A 25,942-nucleotide genomic window follows, 5' to 3' on the forward strand; every position below is an offset into this window, starting at 1 on the left:
GGCTTCAGCTTCCAGATGTTGAGGCTTTGGGAGCGCAGTAACTAATGATATCATCTAAAATCTAAAGCACTTCATGGGCCACGGCAGGTTTGCAGCTCACTGCCTTGTGTGGCAGGCTACATTTGAGAGCACTGTCAAGTTCTTTATGTCTATATAGAAGCTGAATTTTCTCAGGAGGATCTGTGGTTCTCATAGCTTCAAGGCAAACAAGTACAGCTGATGCATGTGCTTAACAAAACAATTTGGGGTAACATATTGTGGCTGAGCTGTCTGAACAGCTGAAACAGCTCTGCAAACCGTCTGTGTCAAGATCCTCTTCCCAGAGTACAGAGAGAGAAAACAACCAGCTGAGAAACAACAGCCACCTCAAGGTTTGCACCAAAACCAAGCATTCACCTCCCTGCCATCCTGGGCTGCTTGCCTCCTGTACTGGATCCCCATCCAGACATACCATGGGACTGCTCTGCTCAGGAAATAAAATGGCATTTCAGCAAGTGTTACACTACCGGACACATTTCAAAAAAAAGAAAACTAATTTCAAAATCCGAAACATGGCCTTGACATTTCCTTTTCTGACGGCTCTGCCCAGGAAACAACGTCAATGTTTAAGCAGGTCTCACTCTACAGAGAGCTGAGCGCCGGCACATCCTTAAGCATGGGGGCTTGACAGGCATGGTGGCAGCCCTACTGCAGTCACCAACAATGCGTGCACTCATGTCCGACAGCAAGGAGAGCCCGCACAGCACCTCTGCCTTCTCTGAGATACTGAATTAGGCTGCATTGCCCTGCCTTTGCTGGAAGGTGCGAAAGGTCGCCCCAAGTTCCTGCAGCTGCAGTGGGGGGATTTGAGCCATGGTTATTGGTGACCATCCGCAAACTATATTTTTTCTTTCCTTGCCTGGGAAGCAGTGAATGGAGGTGGTAAAGGCATGTCACCTCATCAAAGCATCAGGGACTTGCAGGAGTCATTTTTATTTAGAAAAAAACCCCAAGTAATAAATGTCAGGATTTTTTTTACAAACCAGGGAACACCTTTAATGGAATTCACTTATCTAGATATCTTTATGATATAAAAACAAACAAAGGGTGGCAGAACATTCTTCATTGGAATTCACGCAGTGGTGGAGAAAACATGCATAACAAACAGAAACATGATGTTCTTGGGAGAGGAAGCTCTATATTTCAAGGCTAAAATATGTAAACACATCAGTCCCTCACATCCAGGCACAGGGTCAGGCTCAGAGCACTGAAGAGCTATTTATCTCCCACATTTGGAAAGAAAGGTTGCACTGGAACGTACGCCAGATAAACCGAAGATGCCAAGTGCCCCGTGTGAACGTGTGCTGCTGTAAGTGTCCAATCGTCCCCAGCACTGTCCTGCTTCAGATCTGCTGTTCATCTGCCTGTGTGCTGACTGCTGCGGCAGTCCACAGCAAGCCTTTTCTGCCAGTCTGCTTGTGCAAAACCTGATCTTCACAAGGATTGCAGCCTCCCGGCCGCCCTCGGACATGTTGACCTCCCCTCCCCGAGCGCCCCTCCCTGCATGGCCATGACACACAAGTGCAACTTCAGTAACAGCAAACAGACGCATGAGGGTGTGTTAAATCATCTGGTGCATACAGCTTTCTCCATGGAATGGCTACAGAAAATTTACACAGGAGAAGAAACCAGAGACAACAGATGCAGGTTCCCATCCTACCTCTAGGTACCTGAACATCCTTTGCACCCTCACAGGGTCTGACCGCAGAGCCGGGGCTGCCCAGGGAGACTGGGAGAGCTGCTGTGCCACCAAGAGGTCCCCATCTGATGCATAAAGCCCAGGAGAGGATAGTCCTTGCCTTTTATCCGGTGATGTTCCAGCTCTTAACTGTTGAACTGGAAATATGTCCCAACCTTTGGGACTCTCAAATTGGTCTTGGCTGGTAGCTGCCCAGAAGTTTGTGCCCATGCTGCCAATTTATTTAGAAACACTCACACTGAGAAAACAATAACCTTGCTGCCTGCCAGGTTCAGCTGAGTCCACTTTTAACAAGAGAGAGCTTAAAAGGCCAACACCACAATTTATTTTACTGAAGCAAAAGCATGAAGTTCCTGGCTGCACAGTTGGAAACACAGTGACAAAGAAAAGCATTAAAAAAGTCAGACAGTGCAAGCACAAAGCAGGCTCTCAGCCCTTAAAGCTGCTTACCAGCATTTTCTCAACTACACCAGCTAATGGCAGCCCAACAGGACACTACCTCAATGCTGCGGCTCTCCAGAGCAGACTGAGACTGGCTCCAATAATACTCAATGTCCACGAAAATGCTGTTGGGGGTAAATAAAACTTACTTACGTGACTGCATGCAGACAGGCTTGGCTGTGCCAAGCTGGACGATTCTGGATGCTTCTGAGAATGCAAATTAAATATTGCTTCATACAATTTGGGGCTGGAGCCAGGTTGGGAACACACAGCCTTCATGATCCGTTGACTTCCGTTGTCCTGCTTGCAGGAGATGCACTGACTTGGCATGGCCTCACCTGCCTTCCTCCAAAATTGTGGCATTTTTCATGGCTTTTCTAGGACTTGGAAGGACCGTAGCACAAAAATAGTGTTCTTGCTTCAAGATGTTTGTTCCTCCCACGCTCTGGGACACGTCGCTGGGGAGGTCAGAGGTGCTGCCGTGCTGATGGCTGGCTTGGTGCCTGAGCTCTGCCAGCCGGGAGGCTGGGGACATAAAGGCTGAGCTGGGCCCTCCCACTGTACCTCTATAGCATAAATTTCTGCGTGAATGCAAGAGCTGAGCCCTCAATAAGCTCTTTGGTTGCTGTTACTGCTGCCTCACAGAAAATGCAGTCCCAGACCTGGAATACTCCACTTGTTAGAAACCTGATTCTAATTCCTAGTTTATTTCTGGCCCTTTTTGTATGCCAATGTTTTCCTCTAGCCTAAATAGCTCCTCTCCTTCCTTAGTCAGAACAAGCACTCCTTGATGTCCTGATGGAGAGCTTTCTTCATCCATCTTTGGCTGCTAGGAGGAACAAGCCAAGCTTTCTATTCTCTTCTCATTAAAAGGGCTCTCTATGCCCCTGCCTGGGTTTGTGTCCCCCCACCATGCCTATCACCAGGGCTGCTGCTCAGGCCCAACACACAGTCCCGTCTATTTTCTAAAGCAGAAGTGCCAACTAACTACAGTGCAACAGGCAATCACGTTCATTTACCCTCAAGGAGTAAAAGGAAAAACACCGTTTGTTAACCATGGTTTGCTGCATCACCTGCTTTGTTGCACGGAGTCAGTAACGCATCCCACCACTTTGCTAAACGCCGTCGTAGGACAGCCTGGTAGAGGATGCAGGCAGTTTTCTCTTCACCAACACCTAGAAAAGGTGCAAGATAGACCAAATGCTCATTTGAGGGTTAGCCCACCTGTGTGCCAGCCCTGTGGCTGTGCTGCAAAAAGAAGGGGGAGACTTAGCTGAGGGGGGCTAAACATTGCCATGGCTTCACGGGTGAGTCACTGCAACCTGTGGATCCTCTCTGAAGACATTTTGGGACATGAACTATTGGTGCCTATAGGGGAGGAAACCCCAACAGAGCTGAGATCTCTGCTGGGCATTTGCACTTACCTGTTGCTTTGAGCAGTATCATGATCTTTGGGAAGTGTGGGCTCCGCAGGAGGGACACTAAAGTCTTCCTCCCCAAAAAGTTGCAGAAGAGCTGTTCTGGCCTTCAGTCAGGGAAAAGGACCCTGATTAAAATCTTCAGTGGCTTTGATGAGCATCCGTCACCAGCATCCGCCTGTTCTTCTGCAGGAGGAGACACTAATTCAGCAGCACACACAAATGTAAAACTGCTCTAAATTTTAACAAATGCAACCAGGCAGTGGTCTAACAGGCACCAGCCTACAGATCTTTTTTACTGTATCAGCAATTTAAATAACTCAAAATGCCACAATTAAATCCTATTAAAAACATATGTTGGATAATTAGGCTGTATTTTAATTAAACATTAATTTATCCAATTTGTTGAACTAATTACTATTCAAGCACAGCAAAGTTCAGAACAGTGGATTTAACATGCCCCTGTGTGATGCTGTGCGATTCATTTGTCAAGTCACCTAAGTGTTGGTAGCCCACTGGAGTGACAAAGCAGCAGCCGTTGTCCCAGGAAACTGCTGGGGAAATTGTATTTATATGCTAAGAGATCCTTTTTTTGGGGGGGAAGCAGAACATAAGGCAATATTCAGGAGAGATGTAATACATAACAAGGATTGCTTCACAGTCTCAATTTTCCACACTAATTTTTCACCCATTGGCTGCTGTAAGCAGTCTGTATAATTCTCTTGCTTTCACCACCCCAGATCAATCAGTTATTGGACTTGTGTCACCGTTAGACACCTATCCACTTGCTAGGCCCCTCCCCAAATCTTTGAAGTTGTGGCCCAGGAGGCCAGGCTTTTACAACCTTTTCTGCAGTTGCACTGTTCGGCACAGAGTGGAGTAAATCCCGCTGGGCAGTGTGCCAGGACACGCTGTGCAAGGTCATAAAACAAGCACCCTCCCGGAGGGAGCGTGTAGGAGGGCTGCACGGAGCAGCGTGCAGTCTGCGCTGTCAGACTCCCTCCCCGTGTACTGACACGCCGTCCTGCTATCAGCAGAACCCACGATTTAGGACAGTTTTAAGCAAAATTTTTCAGTGTGTAGCTCATGCACTTGACTGTTCTTTAAAGATCTTCTGGTGTGGTTCTTTAATCGGCAAGCATGCCTTGCTGCATTGATTGTCTGTCTCATATATATCTAAAATCACTCACCTGAAGACTCTCCATCTCCGTGTTGTTATGGGATTGCAGCACCCCTGCACAGCCGAGAGGGAATGACACATCACATAGAGATATTTTGTCGACTTCTGACAGCTTCAGAGCACAAGTTTCAGTGTGGGTAAAAGCAAACAAGCAGAAGACCTGAGACTTAAAGAAAAATGAGGGAGAGGTAGAACAGTCAATAACAACTTCATAGTTAAAAATGAAAAAATAAAAGCATTTTTTGCTACATGCAACCCCACCACTACCTTATCACTAGAACAGCCCACATTTCACAGTGAGACCTACAGCTGTATTTGATCTCCCCGTCACAGGTTTCCTCCCCAGCTGTTTAGCTATTCCCATTTTTTCAAGGGAAGCCTGAAGCATGATGACATCTCCTGTTGCACTCTGGGGGCTCTGGGATGTGTGTGTTCATGTGTGCAGATGTGTGCGTACATCTGTCCATATCTGTTCTTCTGCTGCACCGGCCCAAGGCTTGGTGGTCTTTGTATGCTTTTTCCCAGGAAAAAGCTTCTGATTCCTTTTCCGCCCCAGTCTGAAATGGAGACAAAGGCAAGTGCAGTTCTTGGCATGTAGCTATTCTAATGATACTATGACCCAGGGAGGAAACCCATCCAAGAGACATCTGCATCTTTATCACGACGGACGCTGCTTTTGGAATGCCAGATTAGCATAATTTGTCTGCAAGAATCTCAGACACCCTTCATTAGCTCAAAGCTAAACAATATTTCTGAAGAGCTGTTTGTGGTTTGCTTTTTTCCTTTAAAATATGTTTTTCCTTTGGAATTTGGGTCACCATATCCAGGGCCCTCGTGGCTCCAGCACATCAGATGACTGCGGTCAGCCTGCTGACTTGGAAGGGAAGAGCACTAGCCACGCTCCATGCCAGTGATGAACCTCTTCATAGGGCTGTCCAGAAAAAAGGCACTAATGGTTGACATGAGTGTCTCTATAGAGAAAAAGGCACTAATCACACTGTTCACATTGACTACTCACACATCATCTAACATTAGCATCTTTATATTATCACTCAGATAAAAACTATTGCTGACTGACAAGTCATTAAAACAAGGAGAGCCATGCTGAGGTGGGATGCCTTGAGGCTCCTCAGCATTGGCTCTGAACTGTATTGCCTCCCAAATGCCACAGCCTCTTGGTAGCTGCTCTTATCTTCAGGGTGAGCACAGGGGTGAAGGAGCAGGCCCTTATCCTCAAAGTACAGCCTTTGAGGCCCTGAGAGGTCCCCAAAGCCACCACAGCTGACTCCATGGATGCTACACCCCAGACTTGGCTGTGTGGGGCAACATGTCACAGATGTAGATGAGCCAGCTCAGGTCTGGAAGCCAGGTTGCTCAGGCACAAGGCTTTGTGCCTGAGCAAACATGGCCAGCCTTGCTTCTGGCCTCTGGTGGGGAAGGCTGCAAGCCCCTACAGCTCAGGAAGGTGCTAGTTCAGGGGTTGACCTCACAAGTAGACTCCCCGATGCAAGTCAAACTGGGTGATCTGTTTGCTGGGTCAGAGCCGCTATGTGCATGCTCAGTCTTGCAGGCAGCCTGCGGGCACATTTCCCATCTGGTTTGGGAAACAAAGCAACCAACACGTTTCAGCCTACGGCACCATTTCCAAGGAACTGTTTTCACTTGTTCAGTCCAAACTCAGAACAAAACACCACCCCACACACTATTCATAAGACAAAACCATACCTGAGCCAAGGTTTGAGGACTCACACAAAACTTCCAGTGGGTACTCCTACCAGGCAGCCCCAGGGCAGGGCTTCTTGAGGCACCACCATGGTTAATGACTACAGCTCAGGAGAAGCAAAGCTGCTGTGGGGACAACCTGACTTTGGTTAAGTTGCAGTGAACTAAATCCATTCTTCAAATTGAGGTAATTTAAAAAATGTCATTTTTAACAGTTATTCCTGGAGGGAGCAAGGAGAAGAAGGGGAATAGTTCATCACCGTCTTCGTATTTAACAAGTTTTGGGGTTGGAAGAGTTGGGATACCTGCTGACACTGACTTCTGTGACTAAGCAACTTTGGGCCATACTTCAAGTGTGGGAGGAGAAATGAAAGTTATACTCATCTTTATCCTCATTTTTTGTTGTTGTTTGTTTTGGTCAGGACATATTTTTCACTCAGGAAAGATTTTAATTGGGGACAGATGAAAGAAAGAGAGGGCACGTTCATTTATTTATTTTCTGATAGACCATGAAAAAAAATTAAGAGTGATTAAACCAACAAACTTTCTTTAATAAATTAATAGCAGCATCACAAAACCCTGATGTGAATGACCCAAAGGAAGTTGGGTAAGTGACAGTATTTAACCCTTCACAAAAATGTCATCACCCGCTGGCCGGGAGAGAACGCAGGCGCTGTAAGGCAGTCCCCTTGTCTGGTTATCTAAACAAGTGACGTACATCAGAACAGGTCCAGCTGAGTAGCCACAGTCGACATATCTACAGTTCTGGTGCTGAATTTTTTAAAAACATTTATAAAAATTCTGTAAATTCTCTGTTCAATTCCCATTATTTACATCCAAATATAGTAGGTTCCCTTTTTGCCCATACAACAGAACTGGCAAGGGTAAGACATGAAGGCTCCTATACGAAGACAATGCCTGTCTATGGACTTATACTGAGGATGCTGTGGAAAATGAGCTATTCACAACATGACCTATTCACACATGCTAGAAGCTACTGTAATTCAACTTATTGCTAAATGCTTTCAAAGTCTGTGGTTGGCTTTTAAATATATATATGTGTATATATATGTACACACTCACACATATATATACACACACACATATACATGTTTGGAAAAAACGTGCTATGAATTCACCCAAGGGAAAAAAAGAGCTTAAAAAGCAATGTGATCTTTCTGATTTTTCTGTACTGTTTGAGATAATCAAATCTGACTCAGAGCAAAGGGCAGTCACTGAAGGCACAAGTTTGTGTCTCTGGCCAGTCCTTTTAACCAATCCTACTGGTTACCAGACCTTTTTAGAGAGGCAAGTGAATTCCCGAGCGTTCAAGCCCGTGGCGGTATCAGCAGGCTGGCACATGGCGCATCTCTGCTGCCTTCTGCAAGCAGTAAACTATGCTCCGCACTGGGATACCTTGCCTGCCTGCATGGAAGTACTATGGATTTTTCCCAGGAGGGGATGAGGGAGAAGAGAGGGCCATCAACTTCAATGCCTCAAGCTGGGAGCAACCCAGCAGCAGATGCAACCCGTATGTTGTGTTTCGGTAGTGGCATCAGCAAGGTTGTTGCTGTACACAGCAATGCAACAGCACAAAGTTACACTAAAGCACTAGCAGAATTTTCCATTTCTTCTACAAGTTAATTTTGGTGGGATGAACACAGCAAGCTTAGAGTACAAGCAGTTCATGTTAGTAAAATGCAATTTATCCATGCCTAGTGTAAGCTTTTCTGTTCCGAGGATTTTCATAGCCAGAGGCTGTCAGTGATGCTAAATGCATCCATGTTAGATGAGCACTGCAGCATTTGTGTATTAGTTAATGAAGATGTAAAAACCTTATGGGTGATATCTGGCATTAGACAATACTCTACACACAGAAAATTGCATGAGAGGCATCACCCCAGAGGCACAGTGCCAGAAAGACACAATGCCTTGGAGGGTTTGTCTACATAGGAACACAGAGAAAAATTAATTCAAATTATACATGGTGTGAATTAAAAGCAGATTACTTAAACTGCATTAAATCCCAATGTGGATGCTTTCATTAAGATGTAAGTGGTGTTAATATGATATACTATAATTTACTTTGGGAGTGAAATGGAATAAATCAAATTTAAAAGTTAATCCAGATTAATCTTCCATGTAGACTAGCTCCAGGTCTGCTTCCTTCCTGTCCCTGGGTCATCATTTGCTTTTGAACCATGTCACCAGCAAATGATTCCAGTCACATACTCTGTCCAGCTCTGCCCGCCCGAGCATGAACCCTCATTTATGCCTCTCTTGCAGCATCCGCCCGGGAGGCGTTATCCTGCACCTCACAGCCTGACCCTGACCAGCACCACACACACAGCAGCTTCTGCTCTACACCCAAAGCAGTGTTTTATCACCAGCACTGCAAGTCCCAGGATGTTGAAAAATAAAAGCAAATGCTAAACAAGCTAAGGAATAAATAGATGTGAGGACCGAGAAGACAGGAGCTCTTACAAAGCCAGAGCACTCTTCTCCAGGTCAACCAAAGACCCTGATCATCCAAGCAATCTGTGAAGGCAGTGCCATCCACACTGAGCACAGCTTGCACCATCCCAGAGCTGATGATTATCTACAAGACCAAAAGAGGGCTTTTTATAAATCTGAGGCCCTCCATTTATAAAATGGTTGAAGTAGATAACTGGGGTTCACTCTGTTTCTCATGCTTCTTCTCCAAGTGTGCAAGTGATCCCAGCCAGGATCACAAAACCACACCAGAACTGCATTCCCCACCTTCCTTAGGGGAGCTGGAGCCTCCTGGGGAACAGAAAGAAAACAGCAGGTTTGGAGAGGGAGTCAAAATTTAACAGAGGTCCCTTGAAGTGCAAGACTGCCCCAGTATGGCAGCAAGCCACTACCCATAACAGGACATGTCTGGTCAGGTGCCTGCACAGCCGCTACGCTTTCGTGATGTCTCTCTGCCAGGTTTCCGTACAGTCTTTACACGGCACAAATAGGGGTGAGGATTTAAAGTATATATTTACTGTCAACTTGAAAAAGAAAGTTATACTGACCAAGTCTAATAGCATGTATTTGATATATAACTATTAACGTGCCATTCTGGACTCCAGCAAATGCCACCTGAGATAAATATTCAGCATTTTTGTTCATGCACTGGAAGAAGAATTCAAACATTTTGTCCATGACATATGCAAAGTAACTAATAGTTCTGATCTAGTATTAACAGTAAATATAGAACCTTAAACTTCACTGCAGTATATTAATATATATGATTTTAAGTACTGGACTGGAAAGACAACTCTTTTTTTTCTTTAAAAAAAAAAAGCTTTGTTCAGAATGCAATATTTACATTGTCCTTTGACCAACACTTACATTTTTACACAATATATTTTGGCTACAGATACACTGTAGCAAAAGGCTGTGTGAGCCACCTTTACACACAGCTCACTCTTTCACTTACAACATTACAGCTGTTTATGGAGAGCTCTGAAGTCCCTGGTTGCATTTCAAGGCCCTCCTCAACTTCGTCTAGTTCCATGCTATTGAATTCATTGCCATTTCGATAACTAGTTAAAGTCAGATCTTTCCCATATAAAGTTGTTGAAGCAACATTCAGACACTGATTCTGCCGCAGCGCTGATTTTTTACTGGTCTTGTATTGGCAACGGATGTAATTGGAAAAAGCCCTGCGGTACGTTTTATTGAAGAGTGTGTATACGAGGGGATTAATCCCAGAGCAAACATACCCCACCCAAACAAACACATCAAGGAGTTCACTCAAGAGGTCTTTATCGCAGGCTTCCTTGCAAAGGACAGACATGACATTAGTGATGAAAAATGGGCACCACATGATGAGGAACAAAAAGAAGACGATGCCCAGGACCTTGGAGGCTCTTCGCTCATTGTTGATGGACTGCATAGTTCCTTTCCGAAAAAGCACTGCCTCCTTATTTACAGGAGAGTTCAAGTGAGATGCCCCCTCATGATTGTGAAGCATTGAAATGTTCTCTGTGTTGTTTTCCTTCTTGAGGCAGTTTACGCTGCTCCTCCTCTGCTTGGGCACCTCTCCACACATGAACACAGTTGCCTGTCTCTGCAGCACCTGGACAGTCAGGCAATATGTGATCACCATGATGATGAGAGGGATGAAGAACGCCATGAAGGATCCAATGAGGACGAAGTTCTCGTCGTTGAGGACACAGGTCCCATTTACGAACACCCTGGAGTCATCCTGCAAACCAATGACCGGAATGGGCATAGATATCCCTGGAAGAACAAGACCAAAAAAGAGACTGTTACGCGGACGGATGGGGCTCCAAAGAGGCAGCAGAGATGATGCAGGTTCTGCATGCATTCAGCCTGCTGCCTAAAGCTGTTCGAAAGAGAAGTTACTACTCCCAGATGGAAGGGAAAACCTTGTTTAACAACACTCCTGGGAGCGCAGCTCCAGGGCATGAACAGCCTCTGCCGGGAACAACTGCAGCTTTGCTGTGCTCCACAGCTGACACAGTGACTGCAGCGTAACTCCTTTCTCAAGTTCTTTTTCTGGCATTAATTGCAATTTGGGGGTGTAGAAAAGGCAGTCATTACCCTGCTCTGTTCCAGCTGGCCACTCCATGCCTGCCAGTTTGGGGGGGGTTTGAAATCACTGACATAGGGTAGATAGTAGCAAATTTTAAAGAGGAAAATTATCAAAATGCAAAACAATTACAGTGATGAAGATTTAGAAGCAAGTTTCTTAAAGACATTAAAATAATCTTGATAGAAAAATGGCTGCTTTTGCCATGGCATCATGGACACATGGAAGAAAAGCTCCTGGCTTTCTGGGTCCTTATCGAATATCTCAGTGCAAGCAGATAGTAATCTCTGCAAACTCTGCCTGCTCAGGCATTTCATCTACAAGCAGTGTGAAACTGAGAAGTACCACAGAGACAGTCTTGTTTGAATTCTTAGAGAAGGCAATTACATAGTCAAATGAAAAGGCTGCAGCATGCATCTGCCTGATTCCTATCCCTCTATCTTGAATACAGGGCTAAAAACTGGAACAACAGACAACGTGACAGTAGAAAAGGTGTAACTAAAATGGTAATCAGATTGACATGACGGTCTGAAATCAGAACCCCAGCTACAAACCCTCTGGCTGAAAGGAAGGAAACTTTAAATGACTCGATTATAACAACAACTAGAGCACAGCTTCCAGCTACTCCTAAGCACTAAGCAGACTAATAAGCCTCAGGAATCACTGCACTTGCCAAGGCAGTTTCTCTTGTATCCTCGTGGCACGGCACTTTTTAGGGTCATGGACTTAATGGCAGACAAGTGAGATGAAGAACATTTTGGATCCCTTTTCCTCTTCAGCATCACCCAGCACAGCTTGTTTGTCCAGGATTTCAGGACATCAGGCCTTTCTGAAGCAGAAGCAGGAGTCCTGCATGGAGGGTCTCTGCAGACGGCCATGTATCCGTGCTGTTTGGCACATGGGCAGAGCACACAGCATGTCAAGCCCAGAGCACGACTGTCCAGGACCGCGCTTAGTAGCCTGCACCCACGGCTAGCCGCTGGCTTGTCCCTCACAGAGTGAAGAAATGAAAGAATGAAAGCATTTTGAATAGCTCTAATTCAGATGATTTACTTAATGTCCTCTAACACTGTTTTCCTCTAAGGAATATATATCTGTATACCTGCTCTAGTCTGCCTTGTGAAAGTTATCAGCAATTTACTGTGGGGACAGAAAGAAGAGGGAATACAGGACTCATGCCAGAGTACTGGATCTCACTCGAATATTTTTCATATGTACTGAGATCCAAACTTTGTTCCTTGATCTGTGGAGCTCAGTCCCACACCAGGACAGACCTGAAACCTTCCAAAGAAATCCATCTAGACACAGCCAAAACCAACAAAAGCAACAACATATTTTGGAATACCACAACCTATGTGTACGTGAGAACATGGAAAAGACATGGTGGGCCAGATCTAATTAGACCATCACGGGTTCATCTAGGCCTGTCTCGTGTCTTTGGCATGTACAAGAGTTTAGGGTCATGGTACAAAATGGGGCAGCTGTCAGCATTATAGCTTAGAAAATTCCACAGCAAGAAGTTGCATCCACACCTCATTTTTAAAATAACCTTTGAGAGGCCTATCTTCTGTGAATTCTTGATCTCATTTATAACTCCACAATACTCAGTTCCACAACCGATCTGTTTGTCATGTGAACAAAGTATTTCTTGCTCATTTTAAATTTGCTGCCTGGTGATTTCCTTTGTCTCCCCTCAGTTCCTCTACTGTGAGAAACAGTGAATAATCACTCTCTGGTCACCTTTTCCACCTTCTCGGTGATTTTATAGATCTTTATCATCCCTACTGTCTTACATCTCTTTTGGAACTGAAGAAAGCTATTCTATTTAATCTCTCTCGTCATGCCAAACTCATGCCTTTGATTATCTTTCTCTGTTTCTTTTCAAGTTCCTCTCTGTCCTTTTAAAGAAAGGAAAAAAACTGCACATCCTGGCAGTTAGAGAGCAGCAAAATGTCTTTTGTTCTACCCTTCCTACCCTCTGGCTGCCCGGCTCTCTGAGAGCACTCACTCTGCAGACATGGCTGTGGGGCTGGCCATGCCCTTCCTTAGCTCCTTCACTCAAGAAATAAGCAATGCTGAGGCCACTGTTGTGTCTGGATTGCCTTTTTTGGGTTGCTGTGAACAGCACAGGTCCTAGAACTAATCCTGTGGGACTCTGAATTTCTAAACAGAAAGAGTAACACACTGAAGAGATTAACCAGGGTATTTTTCCCATTCCAGCTAAGTGTTTTCCAGGATTCTGGAGAATATGTCTGCAATGTGCCATTAGCATAAAATTACCATTTTCCAGTAATCTAGTGAAGAAATGTCTTCTGAAAAGTAATGATTATAAATGCCTTCTGTGATTATAGCATGTGTTTCCTTAGCCCAAGTGATAGGTCCAGGATTGGGTCTTCTTTCCCTCTGCCTGATAATGTTTATTAGTTTACCCTTGGCAAGGCAGTTGCCTCCTTTCTGATATGTTAACCCCTGATACCTTGCCTGTGCCAAATCCCTGTGACTGCAATAACCTTCATCCCATCAAGCCATTGACTCTTTATCATTAAAGACATCTTTCTAATGCCTTGGCTCCATCAAACCGCAGACATTTGGGAAGTGGTGGGAGGTGGACAGAGCAGTCTTTACACAAAGAAGAAATCTGAATTAGATCAATGGCATTACACTGGGATTATATTTGCATGGATAATTTTATGCTTTAGAGCCCTCTATAACACATACCCTTTGAAATAAAACTCCAAAATGAATAGAGGTTCATTCACGAAGCAGTCACCATTGAATTTAGTGTTATTGCTTTAGCCAAGGGAAATGAGATGGAAGTTTCAGGATATCTTCATGGTCACACACATAAAGTACATTTGGGAAGAATAACCTAGTTCTGGGATATGAAGAATATACAAATCAAGAGCACTGATGGCAGCCTAAAACTCTGCATGAACATGAGATACCTCAGCACTGATGACAGGTAATGAGGAGGTAGCTGCTGTGATGGAAAAGTGTCCCTCACCTCTCTCATAACAAAGTGGCATTTCAAACTGAGAAAGCACAGAAGACAGAGAGCACCAGGTCTTTGTTTGCTCTTTCCTCCAATCCAGGAAAATCCCATCGTTAACAGCAGTAGGAAGAAAGATGCCCTCGGAAGAGCTGCCAACACACATTCATTCAGCTGCCAGCTAGCCTACAGCACTGCTGAATGGGCAGCATTACTCTAATCTCAAACGCTTTCTTCCACCTCACACTTCTCCTTTGTACCAAATTCTGTAATATGAGATTTATCACTGATCCACCCCACAATCCAGCCCTAAAGGGAACTAAGTCTGTTACACAACTTGGGCAACAGGCACTAACTCTACACCACGCCAGTAGTGAGAAGTGAGGTGTGGAAGGTCTCAGACACCCCAGAGGGGCTTCCTTCATGGGGGATTACTGCACAATTGCTACTGCCACAATCCCAAATGCACAAATACCTGCTTACAGACACAGCTCACCGCCTGGCCCTGATTTCAATAGGGTTACCCTGATCAGTACATGCTGTGCTTACCACTAAGCATTCCCATGGTGCCTGAACATGGGTAAACATGAATGCCTGCCTTACTTGACTTCAGCTGTTTGAACAAGCACGGAGAAGGCATTCAACTCCACTTGACTCCAGCAACCCACAGTACTAACACTGCGGTTGTAACTGTTCATAATTTAAGAACTAAGGCCAGTTGGTCAGAGAAAGCCAAACTCACTACACCAGCGCAAGGACGGTGAGTGCCAAATCAGGCAAGAGGCTCCAAAGCCTACTGCTATCCAGCCTTACGAGGATGTTCAGCTCTCCGAGCCCCAGTGCAGAGCGTTTCGTGAGCTTTTGTGTTGCACCCAAGCTGACACTTCATCAACAAACGTCAGGCTGATTTAGTGAGCTGAGGTCTCCAGCCTCGGAGGCATTTTCCAGTTGTGTCAAATAACCCTTTCTAACTAAGGCGGCAGCAAATTCCCAAAGAGAGGCAGCGTTGTTCTGAAAACTTGGAAGATAAAAGTTTTGCAAGCTTATTGTATATCACACTTTGCTCTTCAGAGCAAACTTGGTCCTCTTGCTCAATGTTTGAGCAGTGCCTAGGGCAACTGGTTTTGCCCCAGTAAGAAGAGACAACCAGCCACCACCAGCCAGCAAGCCATGAACCAGGTCTCTGCTAGACTCAACACTGGGAGCTCTGTGCACCCTTCTGCCAGGCAGCAGCTTGAGCAGGACATCCCTTTTCACCACAGCAGTTCACAAGGGAGAAGTTGAATGTGATTTTTTCTCTTCTCCCTTCCTTTAGCTTCTGTCTGACAGAGCAGTGGGAAGCAAGACAGAGAGAGATCCTCCAGGTTACAAATCCAATTACAGTTATTGTCCTAACTGCTTCTTGTCAGCTTTATAGATGTTCTTAAGCCAGCAGAATGGTTCACCAAATGGGGCTGAGATGATGCTGTGGACACAAAGTAACAGATGCTCTTCACAGATTCTCAATTAATAAAACAAACCCCAAATGAGTACAAATATGGCTTTGTAAAACATTTACTAGCTTGCTCCAGAGAAAAAGCCGGCTAAAAAGTCCAAATTGACATTCACAGAATTTAGACTTAAATGAAAAACAATAATGTTTTTGTGTTTAATATCTTGTTTTCTTCTGTGAAAGCCCATGAGACTGATAGAGATTACTGGAAAGATGGAGTCTTTGATAGTTATTTCCACTAAGAAAGGAAGTAATTTCCATTCTTTCTCACAACATACAAGAAGATATTTCATTTCCTCCAGGGACAACAAACTCACTAAAGAAAACAGAGGCCTGCATATGGGTTTACTCTGTCTTTCCATGCGTGGGATTCTCAGGGCTGAATACAAGAGGGGTCACATTTTGCTGCAGGTACATGAGCTTGTGAATGCCGGGGACCACCTCTCCTGGTGTCAGTCCTGGATTCAAAGTCCGCTGTGGTCCATGGCAAGCGCTCTGCTGATGCAGGTGGGCTTTGGACCTCACTACCATCCTCCTAGCATTTATATACGATTTAAAAAAAAAAAAAAAAAGCAAAGAGAAAGAGCTGTGTGCCAAACAAGCCTATGGCTGCCACAAAAGCAATCTACGCTGCAAAACCAAGAACTCTGCTGTCAATGCTAAACACTGTGTGTTTAAATCCGTATCTTTAACCTCATATTTATTATTATACAAAATAAACATGGGTTACAACTTTAAGAGACATTCACCTGAATGTTAGCAGCTGCTGTAACTATGCATTAGCATTAAAGTCTGTTAGAGGAAATAGGAACTGACTCTCCTAACCCTCTCAGAAAAGGGAAAAGAAAACTGAAACAAATCTGTTTGGTTTCTTAACAGAAGTGTCTCACAAAGTGTCTGCACATTTCTCTAATAATAACTAACAGACAGCGAGAAGCAAACCCCAACAGACAGTAGTCTCCTGACTTGCATAGTGAAAGAAAAGGCACCGGTTTCAGGAAGCAAAGCTCTTCAGAGGCAAATTGAGGAACAGGGGCTTTTGAAGTGTTCAAAACCACAAAAATTCCATGTATTCCCCATATGCCAGCAGACTAATTGCAGAGGATTTCATGTGCCACAATGCACCTTCAGGGCTGGATTAGGTCTAGTTTTATCTAACTGTTCTAATAAAACAACAGTGCCAGCCTTGTATTGGTTTAAAGTCAAAGATAAAAGGGGGCTCAACTTTGAAGGATCTCCCTGCCTGCAATGAGCACAACTGCAAACAGATGAATGTAATTACTGACTGTGCCTGAACAAGCTGCTGAGCTTTACTTAAACCTTGCGAGAGCACTGAATGACCCGAGCCCAGATGGAAAACCAGCAAACGCCAGTAAAAGACAGAAGAAATAAATTATTTTCCCACTGGCCCTTCTGTTTTGCTAAATTACTTCTCTTGGTTTGCTCAGCCACGTGTTTCCAATGGTGCATTTGAACAAAGGGGGATGGGGCTTCCTGCTCCTGCTCACAGCATACCTGCTACCAGGGCTGGGCTTCCCCAAGAAATCAAACAGTGATGCCTGAACCGATGTTCAATAGCAGTAACCTCAAACAGGAGACACTGGCATCTCCCTTGCCCCTGGGAACAGATGTGGTGGGATGGTCAATCCACCTTCTGTGCAAAACACTTCACAGACTATCACCATCTGCTGCTGTCCCAGGCAAAACATTTCACTGATGTCTGATGACAAAATCAAACCAATCCAGGCACCCGTGCCTGAAATCCCAAGGTAGTTCCCTTGCTACAAATTCAGCTTGTTATCAACTGCTATGATCTTCCTCACCCTGATAACTCTTGCTGATGTCCTAGGGAGATCAATGCCCCTCTTGGGAATCACGGTACAAACACTCAGGCAAAAGAATATCTTTAGAGAAAATAACCTTGCAGTCAATTGAAACGAATGGGAAACAGAGGTAGACGAAGCCTTAGCGTCATGCTCTAGGCCATAAAGCAGGTGTTTCTGTCTCACCCACGACCAGAAGATAGGCCTGAAAAAGTTTCATGAGCACAAACCTGCTCTACTGCTCCACGAGAAGCAAGTAGTAGCCTGGCTTGCAATGCTAACGCCACCTCTATGTTCACTTGAGGCTAACAAAAACTATCGGGATCGCCACCACTGCAGCACCTCTGCCTACAGAAATCATCAACTACGACCCTCATGCTCATGAGGGAAGAATTTCAGTCAAACATATAGTCAGACATTTAATATCAAACATAAAAAGGCAAAAATACATGAATACAATTTTCTCCCAAATCTGGAGAGAAACTAATGTTACCCTCTCTTAGGCTTTACTAACATGCAACCATTTTTCTCAGCAATAGTATTACTGTCTGTCTACCGAAGCAGTGCTCGTAGTCAGGAATGTACACTTTTCCAGGAGGTAAAGGGTGTCTGTCTAACCTTTGCTTTGCCAGAGATAGTTGTCTTAACACCGCTTCCTTGTCTCTAAGTGCTGAGCCACAAGCAGAACCAGCCTGCTCGGTGGGAAAGGTTTGAGCAAAATCCTGGTAACACGTTTTGACCTTCCATTCGTTCTCTTCTCCATTAGCAGTGTTTTTGCCATTTTTTTCCATGAAACGTGTCCAAAGGTTTGTTTGCTAACCAGGGCCTGAAGCCTGCAAAGAAATTCATGAGTGTGTGCTCCTATCCCAAAGCACAGTCTCTCAGGAGCAACTACTGCCCAGCACCGAACAGAGGGTGCTCAGGCGCAAAGGTGTCTCACTAGCAAACGTGCCATGGGAACAAACAAATGCCTTGCTGAATAAGTCACTGATCCCAGAGACAGACCTATGGGCAGAAATGCAAACCAAAACCCTAAGCATGCTCTAAAACCATGACCTGAGGGAGGCTACGTGAATTACTGCAGTCCCCCTTTACCTCCATGCACAACCTGCTCTTAGCCTGTAAGGAGGCTACAATTCCTTTTAATATCAGTGGTGCCACTCCAAGCATGTTCCTCAAACTGAGTGTCATTTGCCACTGGAATTATCCCCAGTGAGATAGGGGAAGGCTTAACTGATACCTGGAGGCTCTTTAAGGACATCATTAGGACAGCTTGGATGCATGGGGCTGCTCAGCCTGTGTGAGAGAGGAACACTCAGGGCAGAAGCAAAAAGCTGTTAGACATAAGATCACTTAATCTGAGATGAGCATTTACTGGTCCTTGCAGCACACGTCTTTCATACTTCTATAAATAGATCTCCTCAATAAAACAATGAAGTATGAAAGTTAAATGGGGATGTAAAATTCCTTTTTAAAGTTGAATGGTTTATTATATACACAAACCCTGAATATCTACCTGAAATCAAAATTATAATATCATTAGTGAGTCAGAGAGAGAATGAAAAGAAAAAATTCCGATTTTAACACAACACATATCATGATATTACCATAATTCAACAGTGCATTTCCTTTTTTTATTACTTATTCTGTTTTCAAACAAACAAACAAAGACATGTGGGGTCTGCTTATGGCACTGATACAAAGAGCAGAATTTAAAGGATGGCCTTATCTCAGTCACTTATCAAGTAAATTGAATTTACACTGTTACTAAGGATGTAAAACTGTGAGCTGGGAAATTGGTAGCATGTGTAATTTTGGCGCTCTCTAGTAAATGACCAAACCTTGAACTTCCTGGGAAGCAGAGGAAAACCCCTTTTGCGCTAGCAGGCACACAGCTGGGCCATGAGGAGCTTCAGAATTAAAATGTTTTACTTATTTTCATATCAGAAGCAATGTTTGTGCACCCTTCCACATCACTGAAGTTCTTTCATTCACATTTCCAAAGTGATATTTCTTTTATATTAGTATTATCCAGTTAACACTTTCTCCTGTATTATACAGTGTGCATTTAGAGTTTGACTAGCTCCTCATCACTCCCGCTGACAGCTGCATGGGGATCTCCTCTCTTGGCCAGGGTGGCCCAAGGCCACCTTCCTCAAAGCAGGACACAGGGAGTCCAGTGAGATGGTTAAGTCCGCATGTTACTAGCGAAAACCTTTTCACTTGCAACCGTGCAGCCTGAAGTCTTGAAACAACATCAAGATTCTGCCAGCAAGCGCACATCCATAATTTATTTTCATTTTCAATTGTGTGGATATTTCTGTTGCCTACATTTCTATTTCCAGCCTCAGCACAGTGCTATCACAAACCTCATTTTTACAAGCTCAGCACTTCACAGCACCCACTTTTTCTCTAACTGAACACAGAAAGTCTTGCTCAGGTTACATTTGCTAAAACACAGGACAACTGGCTCTGATGTACTTTAATCTGGAACAAAGAGAACTTTGGAAAAGACCCATTCATAAAGCAATTGTCAACAGACAGGAGGACTGTGCTATGTTCCCCTGCTTAATAACCTACTCATAGGTTTAGGCTTGTGCAACCTGCCAAATTCATAGCTCAATAAGCAAAGAATCTCTGATATATATTTTGCTGTCAGCATTAGCATTTCAGGAAAATGGAATGCAAAAGCTACTAAATTAAGATACATTACATGCTTTTTACTTCCTATTTTAAATTCTGATTCAGCAACTGAATTCAGGATTCTTTACATGGGATGCATTTAAAAGTTTCTTCAGTCCAACTGAAGCAGGATTTAGGAAATGCAAACTGACCAGCCTACACTTAAGTGCTGCTTTGAATGTGATACTTTATCATATACAGAAATGCACAAATTCTTTTGTGATGCTTAATACTGAAGGGAGGATGAATTTACTTAACCTATTTCATCCTCTTGACAATTGCATGGGATTTCATCAGGCCTTTATAAGTAGGTAAGAGCTGGAAGACAGTAACAATACGCTTTGGGTGAGTTCTTGTTGTGGTTTAACCCCAGCCAGCAACTAAGCACCATGCAGCTGCTAGCTCACTCCTCCCCCTCCCAGTGGGATGGGGAGGAGAATCGGGGAAAAACTCGTGGGTTGAAATAAGGACAGTTTAATAACTAAACTAAAATAAAACATAATACTAACAATAATAAAAATATAGCAATAATAATAATAAAAATGATGATGATGATGATGATGAAAAGGAATATAACAAAAAAAAGAAAGAAAAAGAAATAAAAGCCAAGGAAAAAAACCCAGTGATGCACAATGCAGTTGCTCACCACCCCCTAACTGATGCCCGAGCAGCGATCCGTGCCTCTCAGCCAACTCCCCCCAGTTTATATACTGAGCATGACGTTCTATGGTATGGAATATCCCTTTGGCTAGTTCGGGTCAGCTGCCCTGGCTGTGCTCCCTCCCAGCTTCTTGCACACCTGCTTGCTGGCAGAGCATGGGAAACTGAAAAGTCCTTAACTTAGGATAAGTAAGCGCTACTTAGCAACAACTAAAACATCAGCGTGTTATCAGCATTATTCTCACACTAAATCCAAAACACACTGTACTAGTTACTAGGAAGAAAATTAACTCTATCCCAGCTGAAACCAGGACAGTTCTCTTTCATTCCATGTTCAGTTTATTCCTATGTCCGTCACATTTCTAAATTCATTTATGAAGTAAAAATAGTTATGCTAAAATAAGCTAGATACATACCAAGAGTACTTTTCTTTCTCCATTTAATGCAACCTTCTGGAGAAAGCCCAAGTAAATGGGTAAGCCCTATTGCATGCACTGGGGAGGGTGGAAATCCAACAGCATTTCAGTGCCCTGAACAGACTCTGGGGGGAGTATCGATTCTGCCTGTATCTTCAAAAAAAGGGATGCAAGCAAAGACTCCCCTGGGCCAGCTGTATCTGCATCAAAGAGAACAAACAAAACATAAACAAAGCCCAGACATGCTGTACACCCTCTCAGCTATGATCCCAGCAAAGGAGGGCACGCAGGTACAGCTGTAACGCATCTCCTTTCCCAGCCTGGGGAGCGAAGCGCTACCCGGGGCAGTCCCCCAAAGCACTGCGCACTGCAGACATCCCACTGAGCGACTGCTCACAGCTTCTTCCTAAAGACTTTTGGATGCTGGGGAATAAATGCAGCACCCATTGCCTTATTGAGGGCTGACGAGCCACGTGCCTGCAAAAGAAAAGTGCCATTCCATCTCCTTTCCAAGCTATTTCTTTTAGTGTTCATTATTTCACCTGCTTCACGTCCTATTATAAATGCAGTCTTGTTAAACGTCACCCGAGAGAGCTGGGCAGGGGTGAAGTGTTTGCACTCTACGGCAGCACAAAGTCACCTTGCCTATCCCGGCTCAGGTACTTTTGTCCTTGGGGGACAGTAGAGTCCATAATGTTCCTATTTTCCATCATCCTGAGCCCATTCCCCACCCAGTAACTCCAGGAAGAGGTCTATGGCTGCCTTTACATTTATTTGGTGAGGCCCCAGATTTGCTTTCTAGTCTGCTTACTCAGCGAACCATGCATGAAGTACTCTTTGCCTTACTTTATTCCTTGGACCCATAGTCCAAACCACAACCTAGCCCTCAAGCGCTTGTGCAGGCAGCCACATTCAGCACTAGCCAAATTTCTAAGGATATGTCTGCAACATGTAAGGCAGCACAGGCAAAAATCTGCAATTTAGCTCCAGAAATGGAAGCAGAACAGTCTTATTGCCCAGGTTTTGCGATGTCCTACTTAATGCTGCTGACAGATCTATACGGCTCTGCTAGGGGGGGATACCAGCTGCTCCCTCTGTGTCACAGTGCAACACAGGGCACAGATTCTGTGCCGACTCTGAACTGCCTGTGCAAATCGAGCCCAAGCATCCTGCACGTGAAGTTGTTTGCAAGTGACTGCTTATGCATTGAATTCAGCAGCTTTCTTTCCTATGCCATATAAGCAACACAGAGAGTTTAAAATAATAATTTAAAAAAAAAAATCTTAAATGAATTGATTAAACTCAATCCAATTTCACTGTGGATTATATTACCTAGAGGAACCGTAGCAGACCTGTGGCACATGAAAATTTGTTTCTAACAGATATTCGTGTTATATTCATGAGGAGAAAAGGTATATTTCCCCTATTTTTTTGCTTTTTTCTGTAGCCTTTTTCCATAGCCTTTTTCCATGGCAAGCTTCTTCAAAAGTGGCCCCTGCAGCACCCAGACATCCGGTATCATATTCCACTTCTGAAGCAGGCAAAACCCACGAGAAGTTTAAGCACCTGAAACTTACTTTTCCTTGCAGTACAGTGCTGAAAGTGACAACCGCTTTATAAAAGAAAAGTTAAATGTTAAATCTTTGTAAGACTGCATTTTATTCAAGCAAAAATGGCAATACAGCAGAGGGAAGTGGTCATACAATTCTTCTGACCCTGCCCCAAATGTCTCTTTTATAAAGCACATTGAAAGAGTTCCCCAAAAAATGTTTTTCTTCACATAATTCCTGATATTACAGTCATCTTATCATTCTGCCTTTTCTTCCTTATTTTACTGCTGCTTTATTTATTGCTTTTTATCAAAGTGATACAAAAGTGTCGTCTTTTATGTCTATTCCTCATTTACTATGACTTCAAACTTGCTAGCTCAGTACTAGCAGCAATCCAGCTGTGGCAGAGTATAATATAGGCTATAAAGCCTGTGCAAGAGCAGTAAATACCTCGCTGTTAGCCTGCCTTCACTTAAACCGCTACCAGAATTTGAGCGAGTTTAACTGCAGCAACCGCAGTGTAGACATGTCATTTGTGCTGGCTGGGTTTTTCTTCCAGAGTCTTTGCTCATGCTATTTTCTGCTTTGTTTACACAGCAGTTTTATAGTACAATTTGTCTGTGTTACTGTCGTTATTGGCATATTGATATGTACACAGCAGCAATGCTTCAGCATTGAAAGTGGTGCTATTCTGAAAAATGACTACTTATTTTGGTCACTGACCAACCGCAATGAAAGACTTCTATTTCCCAGTAATCATTTATTATATTCAGGCATGCAGGCCAGGTAAATTAATTTGAGTATCCTCTTAAAAATCCTAAATGAAAATTGGAGTAACACTATTATTCATTAAGACACAGTTACGATCATGAGCCGCATTGCTTACCTATGGATATGGTCCAAACTGCAGCAATTTTCATAATAGCCTTGGTGCGGGAATTGAAGCGGCTGTGCTCAATGGGATTGCGTATTGCTACATACCGATCAAGAGAGATGGCACAGAGATGCATAATAGATGCAGTTGAAAAGAGCACATCTAGGGAAATCCATATAGGGCACAACTGTTTAGGCAAAGGCCAAGCATAATCTGAAACATAGAGAGAAAAGAAATGAAAGGAAAAAAGAAAAGGAAATAATTTGGGAAGCTAGGCCATAATTTCTGAGAAACCGTTGGGATATTTTAACTCTACGATACCACGTGCATGAGCAGTGGACAAAGAAACCTCTTGTGGGGCCTCTCTCCAGGCAGTCCCTGGCTCTGGACACTCCATAAACCCGTAGCCAGTTCCTACACATTGTTTTCCATGACCGGTAGCAAAAGGCAAAGGAACATTAATTTGGCAGTGCCTCCAAGTGACCATTCTAGCTCTGTTCCTCTCTCTAAACCTTTCCCCCATATCTTTACAAAATCAAATATTACATTCATTTATAATTGCCTCATCACATTCTTTTCATGGATTGCATAGCGCTATGTAGCATTAACTTCACTCAGATCCTTTCTAAAGCTCTCTTGATACGTACTCAGTTTCTGTCTGCTGAGGAGAAAGGTAGCAGAAAGTTTTTCTCCATAGTCTAACAACTAGCTAAATGACACTACTTCACCTTAAATATTCTCCCTAGGCAGTGTGCCTTAATAACAGAGGAATACTTGCCTCCTTACAGGGCAGCTGGGATTGGGTGGCTGAAATTTGAAAACTGTTTTGAAGGTAGACAGAGCTGAGTATTATTCTTTACAGAAACAAGTATGCCAGCAAACTGAACAGACTAGATAGCTACATCTGCCAGCAGCCGGCACGCAGCTGATTTGAGCGCTTGCATTTATTAATCAGTTTACTCAGTGCTGAAGTATGGCTTGAGAACAAAAGTGACCCAGAAAGATCCTCAAGGGGCACTGGTATTTAAGTTAAAGCTGAGAGAAAATTGATTTGTGAATGATACTCCCATGTTAATGCCCAGAATGGATTGCATGAGATCAGTAACGTGTCCTGCCAAGCTGGGCTTCTAACACACTTATCAAAACAAATCAACAGTATCTTCAGCAGCTGAAGACATGAGACACTTCATAATAGTTGAATAATGAGATACTCTTGTGTCTTCATTCAGACATGGACATCTAAAGCAATCTTGAAGTTTACCCCAAGGATCAGAAACATCACTCTGCAGAATCAATGTTATATTAAGAACGATGCAGCTCCATCCTACTGATCTCGAATGGAAAGGAAGAAATGTTAGTCTCAGAAAGCATATTTTGAAACAAATTACCCAGCCAAGAGAGACCCAGGATACCTTACATGCAGAAACCCGAGATGAACTGAACCAGAGCAAATTATTACGACTTGTCCCAGCGAAGCCCAGGAACCCTTCACAAAGAGCACGGCAGAATGAGATGGACACATTAGCTCATTTTACCAGTGGGAAACCCACAGAAGTGCTAAGTAACTCATGAAACCCACACAACAAGACCTCAGCTCTGGGGAGATAAACCATTTATTTCAGCAAGTTTCACCACCCCTACTAGATGGACTGAAATCCAAAGCAGCAAGCATTTAAGAGGTCCTTATCGAAGGGAACTAAGCAAAGCACTTTGTGGCTGGAGCATCTTTACTTTAAAAGGCACCTCTGCTGTACAAATGAATTGAACTTGGTTAAATTATGACTCAGCCCGTTTATGAAGCTACGGTCAAATTCTGCACCTCCTGCTCTCGTTCGCACTTTGCAATAGCTTAGGACATCGTTGCCATCAACCTGAAATTGAGCTCAGAGCTCCAGCTAAGCACACTTCTGATTTGCTGGGTCTTTAATGATGCCTCAGTGAATGCTTCTGGGAAGAACAAGTCTGATCTCCTTCAAGTGGTACCTGCGCTCTCTGTACAGCCCCAGGCTTTTGCTGCCAGCCCAAGCTAAAATACATTCAGTCACGCTTTGTCCCTCACTACTTCTCCCTCTGAGTTGCTAAAGCCAGCTGTCTGATACAGGCTGAAATGAGCTATGAGCAGAAGACCTGGAGAAAAGCACCGGGGAGTGTGCCCTGATGGATGAAGCGGTCCCTGTGAATATGCATGAGGTCATCATGACTGTGCAGTAGCCTCTGCCCAGGAGGACGGTGATGGTGATGGCTGCTCCCCCCATCAGGCAGACGGCCAGGAAATCTCCGGTGTCTCCAGAAAGGGACGCCAGGCCTCCAGGCTCCCTGTGCGCGGGAGCATCTCCAATCTGATCTACAGCGCTGCAGTGGGTACAATCTGATTCTTGACATTTGCTACA

At 44.0% G+C, this 25,942-nt stretch overlaps 1 protein-coding gene across 1 annotated transcript in view; it reads right to left on the reverse strand.

The window, feature by feature from the left end:
• Positions 1–9,920: 9,920 nt before the first annotated feature.
• The window catches only part of HTR2C (5-hydroxytryptamine receptor 2C), a 64,854-nt gene continuing 48,832 nt past the window's right edge, over positions 9,921–25,942 (reverse strand). Inside the window, exons 3-4 of the mRNA XM_050901799.1 lie at positions 23,565–23,765; positions 9,921–10,753 (exon numbers count right to left, since the gene is read on the reverse strand). Coding sequence (XP_050757756.1) covers positions 9,921–10,753; positions 23,565–23,765 — 1,034 coding nt within the window. The remainder of the gene's footprint in view (positions 10,754–23,564; positions 23,766–25,942) is intronic.

Source organism: Gymnogyps californianus, chromosome 9 (assembly GCF_018139145.2).
Source record: "Gymnogyps californianus isolate 813 chromosome 9, ASM1813914v2, whole genome shotgun sequence".
Classification (NCBI taxonomy): domain Eukaryota; kingdom Metazoa; phylum Chordata; class Aves; order Accipitriformes; family Cathartidae; genus Gymnogyps; species Gymnogyps californianus.